The following is a 17,090-nucleotide window of genomic DNA, read 5'->3' as shown; positions in this document are numbered from 1 at the left end:
CTGCTGGACACAGTGTGCCTGGGTTTGTGCTCAGAGAATGTGAGCATGGCCTTCAGTCATTGGGGACCTTGTTGTCCCCCCTTTAAAATGGGAAGATCTTCTCCCATGTCTGCCCCAGCTCTGCGACACTCCTTCAACTGTGCAAGAAAGCAAGAAGGTGTTTTAGGTAAACAAGATGGTCAGTTTTTAGGAGAACCCACACACACACACTATATATATATATATATATATATATATATATATATATATATATATATATATATATATATATATATATATATTGATTACAGAGAGGAAAGGAGAGGGAGAGATAGAAACATCAATGATAAAAGAGAATCATCGGCTGCCTCCTGCACACCCCCTACTGGGGATAGAACCCGCAACCTGGGCATATGACCTGGACTGGAATTGAACCTGGGACCCTTCACTCCACAGGCTGACACTCTATCCACTGAACCAAACCTTCTATGGCAAACTATATATTCTTATTGATCGATCTGAGAGAGGAAGAAAGAGGGAGAGATATAAACATCAACGATGAGAGAGAATCACCAACTGGCTGCCTCCTGCACGGGTGGCCACTTCTCTGTGGAGCCTGGAGCAGGTCAGATCTCTTTGTTGAGCCTCAGTTTCCCTTCCTACCCTGTGAGGAGGTGGACAAGTTAGACTAGGAGGGCCTCAGCTCAGTTCTGCTGAGGTTCAGAAGCGCTGAGGTTCTGTATTCCTAGGAGGACATAGTCACAGGGTATTAGCACTGTTAGGAGTCAGACATGCTAGAAAATTAATTTCCTAGAATTCGACTATTCTAGGTGTTCAAAAACCCCAGGTTTTTAACATTCTGAGGGAGTGACATTCTGGATTCTAGGGTTCAAAAAGACGTTCACTGTCTGTGCTCATTGGTCTTGGTCCATTCTAGGCTTGGCCTGAGCCTGCCTGGCCTTGGGGCCCCTGAACCCTGTGACAGCCTAAAGGATCAGGATACAGGCCCAGGACAGCCAGTCCCTATGCCCGCACTGCTGCTCCGGACTCCTGACCACCCCACCCCCCTTCACACACACACATAACAGCCTCAGCCACCAAGATTAACTTGTTTCCGAAGTGCCAGAGGCTGCAGCTGTGGGTTAAATTTAGCCCCCAGGACACTGGTGTGGACCGTGCTGGGGTATTCTCCCATCATTCCTCTGAGTCACTTGTTTATAACCTCAGGCTTGGGGGGATGGGAGGATTAGAGGGGGGATCACAGGCTGGTCCAGGACTGAGTCACCTCCCCTTTTGTGATCTCAGTGTCTCAGTCATTACCTGTTCCTCCTGAGCAGTGCATTTGACCATCCATCCATCCCTTGCTCACCCTGCCAGCAGGTCCCGGAAGGCACAGCCCCTGGGACGCCCTGGAGGTGGTCCTGTCCTCCTTGCAGAAAGGACAAGGAGGACGAGTGGTGGACCTCCAGGGCACTTCCAGCAAGAACCGTCCGTACACAGGCGCTGAGAGGCGAGGCAACTTGGCCAAGTCACAGCTGACAAGTGGCCCAGCCAGGATTCAACGCCGAAACCTGCCCACCTCCAAGGACGGTGGGTATCCTTATCTTCCTGCTTCCCACAAATTAACAAAAAAAAAAGGTCTGACAGAAGGTGCTGACCGAACAATTAACGTATATCTACCCAATGACTCCACGGTGTATTTTCAGATCATGACGAATCCCATCGTGCTCACTCCCTACCAGGCATTCCACTAGGAGAGCGTTGTGTGGCTCACTCATTCATCGAGAACCTGCTGAGGGTGCACCTGAACGTCAGGCAGGAATCCCTGTCTTCACGGAGCTTACATTTAGCCCAGGACCTCCCTCTTTCAAGCCCACTCTGCAGCCCACCAAAGGCCCAGCACCAGTTTGGGGTGCACCTCTGCTCCTGTCTGGGTGTTCCCCAAAGCTCAGCCCACCCTGAGGGAGGGAGGGAGATGGGGGTCCAGGGTATGATGTCCTCACTGTCTGCAGCCGAGCTGCCTGCTCCTTGCTCTGGTTCAAGTCTTTCTAGCCCAAGGGTCGGGAAACTGCGGCTCTATGGCCTCTTGAGTGTGGCTCTCCCACAAAATACCGCGGCCTGGGCGAGTCTATTTTGAAGAAGTGGCGTTAGAAGACGTTTAAAAAATGTGGCTCTCAGAAGAAATGTCAATCGTTGTTCTGTTGATAGTAGGCTCTGTGGACTAATGAGTTTGCCTACCGGTAGTCTGGGCAGGCAACATGTACTAGTAAAGAAGAGACTGGGCCAAGAAACAGTTGTACTGACTTTATTCCCCTCACTCTTCTCACTTGCCCACCTGCTGCTCCCCACACACTCTGTGGCTGTGGGGTGGCCACAGATGACCAGACACCAGGGGTCCACAGGCCTGGGCACAGCCACTCTGCCAGCGCCGTGAGGGGCACTGTGGCAGCACATGCCAGACTCGGAGGCTCTGAGACCAGTCCCAGCCCCCACAGCTGTGATCATGGGGCTGAGGTCCCCCTCTGGCCACTCACCCCCAGCTGGCCCAAGACCAGAGAGTCCTGGGGAAGCTGGGGGAGGGACAGGCCCGGGTTCCGGACCCAAGGTCTGGCCAGATGGGCCGAGCAGTCCAGGCAGACAGACCCTCACAGCCGAATCCCAGTGGAGGTGATGACTAAGCCCCTCCCCACCACCTACTGCCAGCCCTGGGGTCGGGTAGGATGCCCCAGTCCCCTCAGTCCAGTAGCCAGGTGCTTATTTTTCTAAATAAAAAGGAAATGGAGAAGCTGGTAAAACAAGAACCCCATCGACACTGGCACTGCGGAGGTTCCATTATTGCTTCGGACCCCCGAGGTCTGGCTGGAAGGGCGCTCCCACCCAGGGGCCCGAGGGGAAGAGAGCGTTTAGCACCGGGACACGGGGCCCTGTCCCCATTGGGATGGGGCCTCCCAGGAGAGGACCGGGCTGCACCCCCCTATACAGCCCCAAGACCATTCTGACCAGAGCCCGGCCTGCTGCCTGGACCCCTCTCCTGCCCTCGGAGGGACGGTATAGAAAGAACAGGAAACCCAAGTCTTAGGACAGGGGTTCACCACCACCACCCCTCCATCCCCCCAATCTCTGGCCTCGGCTTGTCCAAGTCTGACAGACCAGGGGCCCTGGCCTGGCCAGGCCCCCAGGCTTGCTAAGGCTGCCGCGGGGCTGGCCGGTGACAAGGCCCCCAGCCCCTAGGGTAGGGTAGACCCTGGTGTCAGTTACAGGGGGTTGGGGAACCCGTGGGAGTCCCTCAGGGGAAATCCACCTTTTTTTTTTTTTTTTGGAAAATGTGAGCCAGCTCTGAAGAGCTGCCAGGCACTGGGACCGGAGGTTAGAAATAGCAAGGGTGGGGGAGAGCGGAGGAGGGGTCCCTGAGGACATCTTGGAAGCCCAGAGATTAGAGGTACGAGAGAGGGAAAGCGCTACAGGAAAGGGGGGCCCTGGGAGGCCCAGCCTGGGGACGGGAGCCAGACAGAAAGCCTTCCAATCGGGGAGGGGCCCGCGTTCCATCCCGGCGGGGACGGCAGGGGCCCCAGAGGGTGACTGCAGGCTCTGGTTCGCACCGCTCCTGCCGCAGCCCCCAAGTCAACTGGGGCCGGGGCACCGTGTGCCCCACGCCCAGCAGGCCGTGCGGCTTGGATTACGGACCCTCAAATCACTCGGGCGTCTTGGGCCTGCCCACATCCGTACAGAATAAAGTGCTTCGTTTATTGATGATTAAAATGTGCCCAACCCCCTGCCCCGGCGCTGTGGGCCTCACAAGGAGGTCGGTGGGGGTTCTAACCCCCTCAGCCCCTTAGGCTGATGGGGCCCAGTCACCCCCGCCCCCCCCCCCCCCCGCCCCTGTCACCCGCCTTGGGCTCAGGCCTGTTCCCACTCCAGCCACGCTGGGAGGGCGGTGGTGTGGGGGTAGTCGTGGTGGGGGTTTAAGGTGCAAAGAGTATAACAAAAAAAACCGTATAAACACAACGGGAAAGAGCTTAACTAGGAAACGTAGCTTATGGAACCTTCCTCCCCGTTCTAAGGGCAGGAATGAAGGTGTTAAATGACAACAACAACAAAAAAGGGTGACCTATTAGTGCTGGCCTCATGCAGGCAAGCATGGGGCACAGGCAGGGACTCCCTTAGGACCCTGCCCCGACGCGAGGCCTGACTGTGCAGGCTCCTCTCACTGACAATGCCGCAGGCACCCGGTCACCGACGCAGAGGCCCAGAGGGACATGGGTGCTGGACACTGGCCACGGGCAGGTTGTGGCGGCGGGGCCAGGAGAGGATGAGGCCTGGCATTGCCTTCCGGGAGCATGCCAGACAGACATGCCCGCCTCCTCTTAGCGTGGGAGACAGGGCTGGGACAGCTGGTGAGGGGCGGGTGCTCTGTGACCAGCAGCTCTGCCCCCTGCCCCCCTGATAGCACCTTGAAACCTCGGGACACTTGCCCAAGCCTCCCCCTAGGCCCTGCCCCCAGGGGCCACCCATGGGGACTGCAGCCCTGGGAGCTGGTGCTGGGGGAGGCATCTGGGAGGCCTGGGGTGGGCAGACGGGTGCAGCCTGGAGCGGGCTGGGGACCCCTGTGCTTGCTGGCAGGGCTGTGGGTAGGCAAAGCAAATGCCCGGGGTCCAGCCCCGCCCTGCCTGCCCCACTCCCCATGGTGCAGAGCTAGGTCTGAAGTCTTCCCGCCTCACCAAGCCTCACCCTCCCAACACGCTCCTGGGCATTCGGTCTCAAGCCCCTGCCTCAGTGTCCACATTCCTCAGACTGAGTCCACAGCCATTCCCGGGGAGGGGCAAGGGGGCTGGCACCCCAAACCCTTTAGGACGGGGAAGCCAGTCGGGGGACACAGGGGAGGCAGGGCTGCGCCCGAGGCTGGCCCAGGCTCCACCTGGACCGCCCCTGGGGCTCAGGCTCAGGAGAGTGACCGGTCACACCTGCGCTCCCGGCCGCCCCTCCCCCCGTCCCTGCTGCCTCCAACGCCCCCCCTCACCTGGAGGGGGGGAGGGGGCACTGCAAAGAGTTTCCTCTCTTTTTTCCTTCACTTCCAAAGAAAGGGAAAGGCTTCAAAAGGAGTCTCTGAAAGGGGGCGCTCGGGAGGGGGGTGTCCTCCACCAGCTCTGGGGGGGCAGCCGGCCCCGGCTCCAGGTCCTGCGTGTGTGTGTGTGTGTGGGGGGGGGGGGTCAGGGCTGGCTGCTGGCGCTCATCCTCCCGCCGCTGCTGGCCGCGGTGGGGAAGAGGGGAGGCGGGGCGGGCAGGTGGGGCGGCGGGGGCAGGGTCTGGGGCAGGGTCTGGGGCAGGCCGGGCAGCAAGGGCAGGGCGGGAGGCTGAGGCTGGGCGGGGGGCAGGCCGGGCGCCGAGGGGGGCCCGTCGGCGGCCAGCGGGAGGCTGACGCGGAAGCACTTCTCCTTGTGGGCCTTGAGCATGTTGGAGAAGCGGAAGCGCTGGCCGCACACGTCGCAGGGGTAGGGCTTCTCGCCCGTGTGGGTGCGCCGGTGCCGCTTCATGTTGGGCCGGCTGGTGAAGCTCTTGCCGCAGATCTCGCAGATGTAGGGCTTCTCCCCTGGGGGGGGGCGGCAGCGAGCAGCGGGGTGTCATCGGCAGGGGCTGCACCCCAGCCCGGGGCCAGCCTCCCGGAGACCATGGATCCTCCCACCCTGAGCCGCTGGGTACCCGGCCTCACCCAACCTGGGAGGCAGGGAGAATGGCCCCCAGCCTCAGAGGGGTAACAAGCCCAAGGGTGAGAAGGGGTGGGGCCAGGGCGGGCATCCTGGCAGGGCAGGGCTGAGAAGGGGTCCCCTGCCTGGCATAACCCCCACCCCCCAAAACCCGGGCAGCGGGGCGGCCGTACCAGTGTGGGTCTTCATGTGCTCGTCGAAGTACTGCTTCATGTTGAAGTCCTTGCCGCACCACTGGCACATGAACTGCTTGTGGCCGATGTGGATGCTCATGTGGGACCGCAGCTGGTATTTGTACTGGAAGCGCTCGTTGCAGTTCTGAGGGGGGCGTGGGGGTGAGGCCGGGGGCAGAGCGGGGAGCAGCCTCCAGGGAGGGAGGCACTGGCCCCGCCTCCTGGGGCGGAGCAGTGTAGGGGCAGAGGTGAGAAGCCAGGGGGCCCAGGGCCCAGGTGGGAATAGGGGCCAGGAAGTGGGGAAAGGCTGCAGAGTGGAAGGGGGGCCTCACAAGGAAAGCCCCCATCCCTCCTCCACCCTTATTTGTTGTCAGGCCCCCTCCCCCCCACACCTGGAGCACCGTCTCTGCCGGAGATGCTCCTCTGGCCACCACCTCTCCAGAAAGCCTGGCCCACGGTTCCAGCCCAAGCAGACCCCCCACCCTGGCTGCGTGGGGGCTGGGTTTGGGTTAGGGGTGCAGTGGCAGAGTGCGGTGGTGGGGGCCGGCCGCGGGTGACCACGTAAGGACGGACGGAGTGGGAAGCAAGGGCCACAGGCATCAAGAGGGAGGGCCCCTCTCTTTCAGAACCCTGTACCCCACTTCCCCCAACCCCTGGCTTGTAGACAGCTGCTGCCCCTGGCCCCTGCCCTGCCTGTCCCGCTGGCCCCGGGGCGGGGGAGCAGGGAGCTCACCTCACATCGGAAGGGCTTCTCCCCCGAGTGCTGCAGGGAGTGCACCTTGAGGGACATGCTCCGCTTGAAGGACTTCCCGCAGGTCTCGCAGGTGAAGGGCATGTCCTTGGTGTGAGCTACGGGGCGTGCGCAGGGCTATCAGAGCTCTGGGGGACCCCGCCGGCCCCGCCCGAGGCCTGCTTCACCCAGTCTCTGTCCCGGGGCCTGGGGCTGCTCCCAGTCGGGCCCCCTCCCCCGTGGGCTCCTCCTCCATCTGCTCTGAAGGCTGGTCGGACAAGTGTGGGAACCCTTGGGGTTCTTGAGCCTCTGAAACAGCCAAGGCCGCCTCGCCCTCCGAAATTTCGGGGAAAGATGGAAGGATCCCCATGGGACTGGCCTCAGCTCGAGTCCTGGCCCAGCCACGGGCTCCCTGCACAGCCTCTCTGGGGCTGTGTCTTCCTCTATAAAAGGAGGCTCGGACCGAAACCGGTTTGGCTCAGTGGATAGAGCGTCAGCCTGTGGACTGAAAGGTCTCAGGTTCAATTCCGGTCAAGGGCATGAACCTTGGTTGCAGGCGCATCCCCAGTAGAGGGTGTGCAAGAGGCAGCTGATGGATGATTCTATCTCATCAATGTTTCTATCTCTCTATTTCTCTCTCTTCCTTTCTAAAAAAAAATCAATAAAAAATATTTTTTTAAAAAGGAGGCTCGGAGTGGTGCTGTGCTCGCTGGGGTGGGCTTTGCAGGGGACGACACCTCTAAAAGTCAGCGGCTCTCCCCCCAGAATCCATGGACCGATGAAGGAGATCTTGGAGGAAGTAACTGGAGGTAGGAGGACCCCACAGCGCTCAGGGCTGGTGAACCTGAGCCCAGGGAGGACCACCAACTCCGCTTCACCCCAGCATCTCCTGGCTGAGACCTACACCTCGGGGCCTACATATGAGGCAGTCCACACCAGAGCCCTCAGCACTGTCCGGTGGAGAAAGGGGGTAAGGTCCACCTTGGCCACCATTCCCTGAGCCCTAGTCTATGAGCAGGCAAGGGAGGGAGGACCAGCCATGCCCAAGGCAGAGGAGGGGTGGCCCAACACACACACATGGGGGCCTCCTCACTGTGTCCGGGTGTGGCCCCGGGGGAAAGGGCTGCATGCCGAAGAGCCCGCAGCCCTGTGAGGGCCCGAAGGAAAGAAGGCATCAGAGGCACAGCTGTCCTCAAAGGGAGACAGCGCCCGTGCGGCTGGATTCCGGTTCTCACCCGCCGTCCTGTCCCGGAGTCCTGGTGCAGTGTGCAACCTGCCCAGCCCACACCTGGCACCACAGCCAGACACCCCAGGCCTGCCCGCCAGGGGGGCCTTCTCGCCCCTTCACACTGCCCCTGTATGCGAAGCCCTTCCCAGCACCCCCGCCCTCCCACCGCCCCCAGCTGGCCCGCTCTGTCCGCGGGCTCCTCCCCCGAGGCCCTGACTTACCCACCATGTGCTTGCGCACATGGGCCATGGTGTAGAACTTCTTCTCGCAGATCTCACATGAGAACTTCTTCTCCGCGTAGCCGTGCACAATCTTGTTGTGCTCGTGGAGGGACCACAGCTTCTTAAACGCTTTGCCGCACGTCACGCACTGTGGGGCGAGAGGGCGTTAGGCCCTGAGCGCTGAGCCAGGGCTGTGTGACATAGGACAAGTCGCTGCCCCTCTCTGGGCTTTTTTTTTTTTTTTGCCTGAATTGTGCTGGGGAGAGAGCCCTCGAGTCCAAGGACCAGGGAGATCGGATATCCTGGGACTTGGGGGTGGTATCTCCCTAAACTCCACCACCCACCCACCACCCAGGGCAGCAGCCTGGTCCCCTCTTCATCCTTGACCTTAACTAAGACCCGGGGTCACCTCTCCCGGGAGACCCCTCCTCGGCGCTCCTCCTCCTGCTGCTGTCGGAGGGGAGATGCCCGGCTGGCGGGAGGGCCACAGAGGGGGTGGAGAAGCCCCTCTCAGATAGCGGGTCGGACAGAGTCGGGCCATTATCTCTGCCGCCTCCTCCCCCTGCCGGGACCCATGCCCTGACACCATGGAGATCACCAAGGAGCTAGGTCTCAGAGGGTTGCTGTGGGAAAGAGGGGGGAGGGGGCAGGGCTGCAGGAGGGACCAGCTCCCATGGGCAGGGCAGGGTGGTGGGAAAGTGAGGTCATACCCTCCTCCTCCTCTCCCCCTGAACCCTTGTTCTGCTTATCCCCGCAGAACACCCCCAGAGGCCTGGAGGCAAGGCCAGGGCTCAAGGGGAAATTGGGTCAGGGTGGTCAGGCTGCCCGGTCGGAAGGAGCACAAGGATCTCTCCCCGTCGGAGGGACGCTCGGTGGGTGGCAAGGGGAGAGTCAAAGAGCAGCCCGGCAGGCAGGCGAGTGGGAACAGGCACGGGAGGTGGAGCAGGAGACCAGGTAACCCCCGGGAACGCTTTCTCCACAGGCACTGCAATTAGCAATTAGTTCAGGCAATTAGCACCTGCCTACCTGCGGCCTCGCCTCACCACCTCTCAGCCACAAGGCAAAAACCAGCCCGGCTGGCCCTGCGCTGCCCACATCTGAGAAGCCAGGCATGGACGGCATGGCATGGACGTGGGCCTGGCAGCCAGCCCAGCTCCCCACGTGGCCCCAGCAGCCTGTGCTCTTCCCAAATTTCTCATCCAGTCCCTCTGCCCCCAGGCCCAGGCCAGCTGGCATCTCCAAAGAGCCAGACACAGGGCCTCCTTCCTGCCCAGCTGCCCCTTCCTCTGCTCAGCCTTTGTGGCAAGCGGAAAGTGGCACCCCCCTCTGGGCAGAGGCCTCCTCCCTTCATCTATGCTTTGGTGCAATGCCAATCCGTGAGATGCTACACACTGGCCCCACTGGCCGTAGGCTAGCCCTAAGGATTTGCTAAAACACCCACTCATCCCTCCTCGCAGCCGGCTGTCCCCGGTCTCATGCGCTCAGGCAACTCTCTCCTCTCATCCTCCCAGCCACGCTCCCCGGGCCCTCTGGCCACGGGCACTGCTTGTTCTAGTCTTATCTGCACATCTTTCCAAGTGTCCAAGCCCAGGGCTCTCCGTCTCCTCCAGAACGCTCTCCTTGACGTTCTCGCCAGCCTGGGCCCCGCCCTCTGGGCTCACCCGGGCCTGGGCTGGGTGGCCCGCTGCCCAGGGGGCTATGTCTGGTCTCCCCAGACTGTCCGGGCAATGCAGGCGGCAGGACCCAGGATGTCCGGGGCCCCGTTCCGGCCTGGCCCCGCCTGGCTGGCCGGCTGTGGCCTCAGCTGGCCCTCGGCCCTGCCCCGCCCCGTCCGCCCGGGAACCGGCCCCAGGGCCCCACCTGGATGTTGCGCTCGCAGTCCGTCTGCCGGTGCAGCAGCAGCTCGCTCTCCAGCAGGAAGCGCTTGCCGCACTGGTCGCAGATCTGCATGCGGCTGTGGGTCACGTTCATGTGCTTCTCCAGGTACCAGCGGTTGTTGAACACGCGCGGGCACTTCTGGCACGGGTGGTGCTGCTTCTCCTCCAGCTTCACCTTGGCCCCTAGCCCATCGGCGGCCTGGGGCCCTCGCGCCGGTGCGGGGCCCGCCCCGGGGGGCTGCTTGGGCCTCTTCCCGCCACACTGCCTGGCCTCCTCGGGCTCAGGGGGGGCCCGGCGCTGGGCATTCTCCCGGGACCGCGTGGCCATGCGACTGTGGGGAAGGGGCTCTGCCCGGCTGGCCCTGCGCCCCGCTGGCCCCTGTCTGACCCCCACCTCCCCTTCCTCCTCTCCCTCCTCCTCCTCCTCCTCCTCCTCCTCTTCCGAGCTCTCTTGATCCTGCTCACTATGTCCTTCCTCTTCCTCCTCCTCATCCTCCTCCTGTTCACTGTGCCCTTCATCTTCCTCCTCCTCCTCCTCCCCCTGACTGCCACCTTCCTCCTCGTCCTCCTCCCCTCCACTACCACCACCCTCCTCTTCTTCCCCTTCCTCTTCCTCCTCTTCCTCACGGTCCTCCTCCTCCTCCTCCTCTTCCTCCGAGTGTCTTTGCAGCCCGTCCTCCCGGCCCAGCACCACGGTGGCCGGGCCCGTGGCAGCACCCGGCTTCCCCTCGGGCGTTGTGGACACGTGCAGGGTCTGGTTGTTGAGGTTCACCTCCACGATGATCTGGGACTGCTCCTGGTGGCCGTAGGTGCCGGACCCTCCCAGCTCTTCCTCCAGCTCCTCGCCGCCCTCCAGCTTGCACAGGCTGGCCGGGGGCCCGCCCGCCGCCTCCACGCCGCTCTCCTTCTCCTCCTTGAAGAAGGGCTGGGCTGGCCCCAGGGTGGCAGGCACCGTGCCCCCCGCAGCCCCTGCCCCGTCCTCCACACGCACAGAGTAGGGGTCCGGGCCCTCTCGGGCGTAGATCTTGGGCAGGCCCGGGGGATCGGCCTCCTGCTTGATGTCGCAGTAGTAGGGTGGCGGGGCTGGGGTGCAGCCGGCAGCCGGCGGGGCCAGGGCCACGGCGCCGGGGCCCGGGGGGCCGAGGGAGCGGGCGTCCAGCAGCTCCTGGCAGGACGCGGCGATGTCGGCCATCTGCAGCAGCGAGGCGGCGCTGAGCACCTCGTGGACGTTGGCCGCGTTGACCAGCAGCTTGGACGTGTAGATGAAGTTGAGGATCTGCTGCAGGCCGCCGGGCGCCAGCGCCTCCAGGGACAGCTCCACGCGCTGCAGCTGCTTGTTCTGGGTGAAGAGCGAGTGGAAGAACTGGCTGTAGGCGGCCAGCACGCCCTTGTGCGCCGGGAAGACGCTGCACTGGGGCACCAGCACCAGGTCCACGTCGCAGAGGTCGGGCTGGAAGAGGCGCTGCTCGTTCAGGCGGCCCATCAAGCAGGCGAAGTGCAGAGCCACGTCCTCCACCAGCGAGAACTCGGCCGCCGGTGAGTCGGTTGTCTTCTCAACCAGCAACTGCGGGGCCGAGGGTATAGAGGTCAGGTCAAGGCCAGATGGGCTCCTGCCTTGCCCACCCATGCCCACCCGCCAGGGGGCAGCCCACCCTTCACTTCCTGCCTCCGCGCGTTACACAGAAGGAGCCAAGGCTCCAGCCAGGAGGAGGAAGAACCAGGATTTAAGATCCAGTTGAGTCTGCTGCCCTCAGAGCTCACAGTGTGATCATGACTTTCTTTTTTTTATATATATATTTTATTGGTTTTTACAGAGAAGAAGGGAGAGAGACAGAGAGCTAGAAACGTCGATGAGAGAGAAACATCGACCAGCTGCCTCTTGCACACCCCCTACTGGGGATGTGCCCGCAACCAACGTACATGCCCCTGACCGGAATCGAACCCGGGACCTTTCAGTCCGCAGACTGACGCTCTACCACTGAGCCAAACCGGTTTCGGCTGATCATGACTTTCTGAGGCCAAAGATCAGTGGACTTTCCTGGGCCTCCAGCTCTTCTGTGGTGAAACAGGAAGTCATGGGGAGAGAGAGAGGAAGAAGGGGACTGGGGGACACCTCAGTGTCCGGGTGTGCCAGCGGCCCAAGGGGTTTCCCACGATGCCGGACTCTCAGTGCTAAAAGCAGGGCCATGGGGGGGAGGGCACACTGGGACCCGGTGGTCACCCGGCAGGGACACGGGCACTTCCTGAGATGCACTGACTCTCGCCCTCACACTCACTTGCACAAATAAAACCGAGCCCGCCCAACCACAGACACCTCGAGAACAGAAGTCAGGCTTACTCGCTCACTGCCCAGCCTCTGGCTACTGGACCCCTCACCTCAGCAACAGTGGCCGGCGTGGCTCAGTGGCTGAGCATCTACCTATGAACCAGGAGGTCACGGTTCCATTCCTGGTCAGGGCACATGCCCGGGTTGCAGGCTCCATCCCCAGTGTGGGGCGTGCAGGAGGCAGCCGATCCATGATCCTCTCTCATCACTGATGTTTCTATCTCTCTCTCTTCCTGATATCAATAAAAAATATATTTTAAAAAAACCCACACAACTTCTGCGAAGAAATCCATGCCCAGGGCCTGTGACTTCTCCCCAGCCGGTCCTGCTGCCCTGCTAGAGGCAGCTAGTGAGGTCCGGTCAGCCCCTCATCACAGGCTTAATCTTGCCTGGCTCCATCACAGTGGCCTCCCCGAAAGGTGGGCGGCACAGATAGGCAGGCTGCTCAGTCCCTTGTATGGGTCCGGCACACAGTAGATGCTCAATTAATATCTGCCGACTATCCGGCTGGACCAACCCCCAAGGTTCCAGGTTCTGACCCTCCTCAGATCCTGTCCAGCCAGGTCGGAGCATCCTATATTTGAGGGCCTCGGCCCATAGATACAAAGCCATCAGCTCCTCTCACCCAAGGGTCCCATCCATTCATAGCCCTCCTCCGCCCCTCTCCCCCCACACCCATCCTTCCACTGCTCCGGCAGCAGCAGTGGGCACGCACTGCGTGGGGAGGGATGTGGAGGTGTCTGCTCTCAACTTGTCAGTCCCCTGAATAAGAGTCTGCCCTGGGCTGCAGAATGGGCCTCACGTGGCCACCAGGGACAACCTACCCGCAGACCCGGCCTGGGCCCGGCCCTCCACACCCAGCAGCCCAGGGCAGCACGCCCCCCCCCCCGCCCCCCACTCTCACTCACATCCCACTCTGGCCCAGCCTCGGCCATGCATAGCATCTCCCTCGAGTTCTGCGTATCCCTGCCTCCTGCCCCCCAGCCAAGAAGCCACCCATCTGCCCCTCTCTCTCAGGGCTGCTGGCCTGTCCGGCCTGGCCAATCTGACCGGGATATGGTGCCAAGCACCTCCCATTTCCCTCCCCTGACTCAGTCTGTCTTATCTTCCGGAACCGGCTCCGGGTGCACAGATGGGGAAACTGAGGCCCAGAATGAGAGCGTCCTACGTGAGCCCCTGACCTCCCAATTTTCTAAGGCCCCTTCCCTGCCGGGCTGGGCGCTGCTTCTTATGGATCGAGTTCCTGACCTTTAATGACTTAAAAAGCAGGAAGAGGCACCCAGGGACCCTCTCACTCAGGGAACCAGCTGTGCTTCCTGACTCTCCCTGCACCCCACCTCCTCCCCAGAGCCGCTGCTACCACAGGTGAGGGGTCAGGGTGCAACCTGGGGGCTCCAGAAGCCAGGTAGCGGCAGAGAAAGTGGTTTGGGTAAGGCCTTGCCAAAGCCTGGCCTGTTGGGAGGAGCCCACCCAAGCCACGGGGCCCCCAACCACCCACTCCCCCTCCACAGAATGCCCTCAGTGCCTGCTTCCCACGGGGAAAGGGCGTGCCCAACCTTCCTGTGTGCCGGTCTGGACCCAGGACCCAGGTCCCAGGCAAGGCCTGGCCAGGGCCCTGTGGCTTCCGCAGAGGAGGAGGGGTTAGCCTGGCGGGTAGTGCTGCCCCATAGACTCCATTCACAAGGCAGCACCCCAGCTAAGCCAGCACCCCCTTGCCTCCCGAGGGACCGACCGGGAGCCTCAGGACTGAGCGCTGTGACTGGACTTCTTTGAGAAGGCACACAGATGCCGCCCGAGTCCCTAACTGGCAGCTCTTCAGCAGGCACAGCTGCCCCCTAGCCTGGCTCCTTCTACCCGGGCCCACCAGCTGTGCCCGCCTCCCCAGCCAGATGTGCCAGATCCCTGAAGCTGCAGACGCCCCTCCCCATCTGGCTGTGCCAGCTGCAGCCACACACCCCGCCCCCAGGCCCAGGCCGGCCAGGCTAAGATGCAGGAGGAGGGGAGTGGTCAGGTACTCCTGTTGCCAAGGGTTTCATGCCCTCAAACTCCCGCCCCCAAGCCAGGCTCGGAGGAACCAGGTGCCAGGGATACCTACCTGCCCAGGTGCCCACCGGGTCAGAGCTTCTACACTTTGCGGGACACCCTGCCTCGTGGCCGGGAAGCCGCTGGCTCCCTAACCTGCCCCAGCACCTCCCAGAATGAAACCTGGGCTCCATCTACACCCCCCTCCCACCCCCACCCCCACCCCCACCCCCAGGACAATCCTCCCAGGGGAGGCAGCGGTGGGCGGGCCCAGTCTGAGCAAGGGGCACAGGCTCAGGACTTCAGGCTCCTCCTTTTGGGGAGGAGGGGTGTCTATTGCAGTCTCCTCTGAGCTTATGCCCCCCTCCTTCCCCGGGACACAGGCCCAGAGAGGGCGGGGGACCAGCCCAAGGTCACACAGTAGTTTGGACTGGAGCTGCGGGCGACCCCCTCCACTCCCCCCCCCACACACACACCCCGCTAGGCCCAGGCACCCTGGATCCCTGGGCAGGGCGGTTCCAATGCCCACGTGTCCCAAGGCCCAGGCGGGAATCCGACCTCCCCCTTCCCCCCCATCACCCAGTCCGGGCGAGGGTGAGGGCGGCGCCGCCCGGGCCCAGGGAAGCGCCCCCCTCCGCCCGGGCCCCCACCCCAGGAATGTAACCCCTTCCCTCCGCGGGCCGCCCCGGAGGGCCGCGTTCCGGGCGGGGACCCCGGGAAGGGGGCGCTGGGGGATCTGGAAAGGTCCCCCCCCCCCCCCGCCCCAACCCTACACCCCGGGCCGGCGGGCCGTGCGCTCGGGAGGGCGGAGGGGGCAGGTGGGCGGACAAGCGGGGGGCCGGGCAGGGGCCCCGCGTACCATGGTGCCGCGGCGCTGGGGGCTCACAGGGCCCCGCGGGATCGCGCTGCCCCCGGCGGCCGGGCCGGGGCCGCTCCATGAAGCGCCGCGCTGGGGGCCGCCCCCGCGCAGGGCCCCGCCACCATGGCCCCCGGGGGCGCGGCCGGCCGGGCGGGCGGAGGCGCAGGGCCGCGGCGAGTGCGGCCGCGGAGCAGCTGCGGCCCCGGAGCCTCGGGCGGGCGCGGCGGGCGGGCGGGGGGCGCGGGGCGCCGATTGGAGCCGGCGCGTCAGCTGGGGCCGCGTCTGGACGCTTAAAGGGCCAGGCCGCCCTGCGTGCCGGCTCGGGGCGCGGACACGCGTGGCGTGCGCCCTCCCGGCGCGGCCGGCGCGGCCTCGGGCCTCCGGGGCCCGCAGCCAGGCCCCGCGCCCTGCATGCTGGCGGATGGGACCCCGGCCTCACGCTCCCCGCGCGGAGCCCCCTTTCCCCCGCCGCCGCCGGGAAGTCCGCCCCAGAGTCTAACCCCCGTGCCCTCCAGCTGCGCACAGAGGCGGAGTCGGAGGCGGGGGCGGCCCTGAGATGGAGAGGCTGGCGCGCCCGCCCCCCCAACCAGCTGCAGAAAAGCTGCCACCTGCTCCCCTGAGCGATCCCGCGCCGAGGAACAGAACCCGCACCCTGGCCGCTCATCACCCCACCCTCTGGCCTGGGCTGCTCTGGTTTGAGGGTGAGTCTGGGATCTCCAGCGAGCCGTGCCCCTCCCCCCGCCCCCAGAGCAGCCCAGGGCTCATTTTGCTCTCTGCTTTCAGGACCTGGTTCCGGTTGATCATACCTACCGACCCGGTGGTCGCTGCACAGCCTGTTGTTGAGATAACAACAACCCGGACCGCAGCTGGAGTAGTGCCCAAATCCTTTCGGGTGCCTGTCCCAGGACCGCGAGGAGAGACCAGGGAGTGGTCCAGAGGCCCAGGCCCACCGTGCCCCCAGCCCTGCCACCTGACGGCTGGCTGCTCTGCAGCCTCCTCACTCGGTCTCTGCTGGGGAGAGGCCGCCAGGCCTGCGGAATGCCGCTCTGGCATGGACACCAGTGGGGGCAGGGGGCTGGCTGTGCTGGCAGGAAGCTACAGAGGAACGCTGCCAGGCCGAGCAGACGGCAGAGTGAGGACCACGGGGCTCTGGGCTTGGCAGGGCCACCACTGTGGAGAGGGGGCCTCTGTGGGTCTCTCATGTGGCCACGTCATCATTCAGACGCACCACCCCCACCGCATCCCAAGTCCCACATTTGGCCCCCTCCTGACAGTACCCCTCCATCCCCCACCCCTCCCCACACAAGTGCACCTGTGCTTACACACCACCCCATTCCCTGAGTATGTATGCCATCTTACTCATGGGCGGGCAGTGACTTGGTTCTGGATGCCAGGGGAACATGGAGCAGAGGCCCAGGTCCCAGGCAGACACCACCCTGTAGTCTGAGGGTCTGCCCTTCAAGATTGCATGGGCCTCCCCTAAGACCCAAATGGGTAGGGCCTTACGAGTAGGGCCTCTCAAAGTCAGGGGGGAAACACCTCAGGGGCAAAGATGGGGGTGACCAAAAAGTGCCAAGGGAAAGGGGAGGATTGCACCCAGCCGGATGGAGGATTGGGAGAGGCGCCGGTGGGAAAAGAGATGGGGAGAGAGGAAGGGGCCTGGATGGGGACTCGCCTCCGGAGGCAGCCCTTGCAGACATGTTGCACTTCCATCGCCCTGGTAGGTGCATAACAGCTGGCTTAGCTCCCGGAGGTCCTGGGCGAAGGCCAGGCCCCAGCAGCTTACGTGCCACACTGGCCCGCCACCACGGGGCCTGCCTCTGCCTCTTCATCACAACCCACTTCTCCCTGACTCCTGGGTCCTGGCACCATCCTGGGAGGTGGCAAGGAATCGGGTAGCCTTTGGTTAGATAAGGACAGTGAGGCACCAGGGAAAGGAGGCTGGGCAAGGTGCCCCCCTCCTCCTGCACCTC

General features: G+C 63.4%; 1 protein-coding gene across 3 annotated transcripts; it reads right to left on the bottom strand.

Annotated features, from left to right (window-relative positions):
* Positions 1-3,702: 3,702 nt before the first annotated feature.
* ZBTB47 (zinc finger and BTB domain containing 47) lies at positions 3,703-16,383 on the bottom strand. 3 transcript variants are annotated; one of them, XM_084903182.1, is made up of 6 exons: positions 15,928-16,383; positions 9,894-11,474; positions 8,034-8,181; positions 6,588-6,703; positions 5,855-5,999; positions 3,703-5,566 (listed from the first exon to the last, which is right to left on the bottom strand). In XM_084903182.1, exons 1-6 carry the CDS (start codon positions 16,168-16,170, stop codon positions 5,187-5,189), a joined length of 2,613 nt encoding a protein of 870 aa, XP_084759308.1. In that variant the 5' UTR covers positions 16,171-16,383; the 3' UTR covers positions 3,703-5,186. The 3 variants fall into 3 exon arrangements, with proteins under 3 accessions (XP_084759308.1, XP_084759310.1, XP_084759309.1); XM_084903184.1 differs by having other exon boundaries at positions 15,932-16,031; XM_084903183.1 differs by lacking the exon at positions 15,928-16,383 and adding an exon at positions 15,118-15,599.
* Between the last annotated feature and the right edge of the window lie 707 nt (positions 16,384-17,090).

Source organism: Pipistrellus hanaki (genome assembly GCF_964339955.1).
Source record: "Pipistrellus hanaki genome assembly, chromosome: 13".
Classification (NCBI taxonomy): Eukaryota; Metazoa; Chordata; class Mammalia; order Chiroptera; family Vespertilionidae; genus Pipistrellus; species Pipistrellus hanaki.
This window is presented reverse-complemented; position numbering and strand designations above follow the sequence as displayed.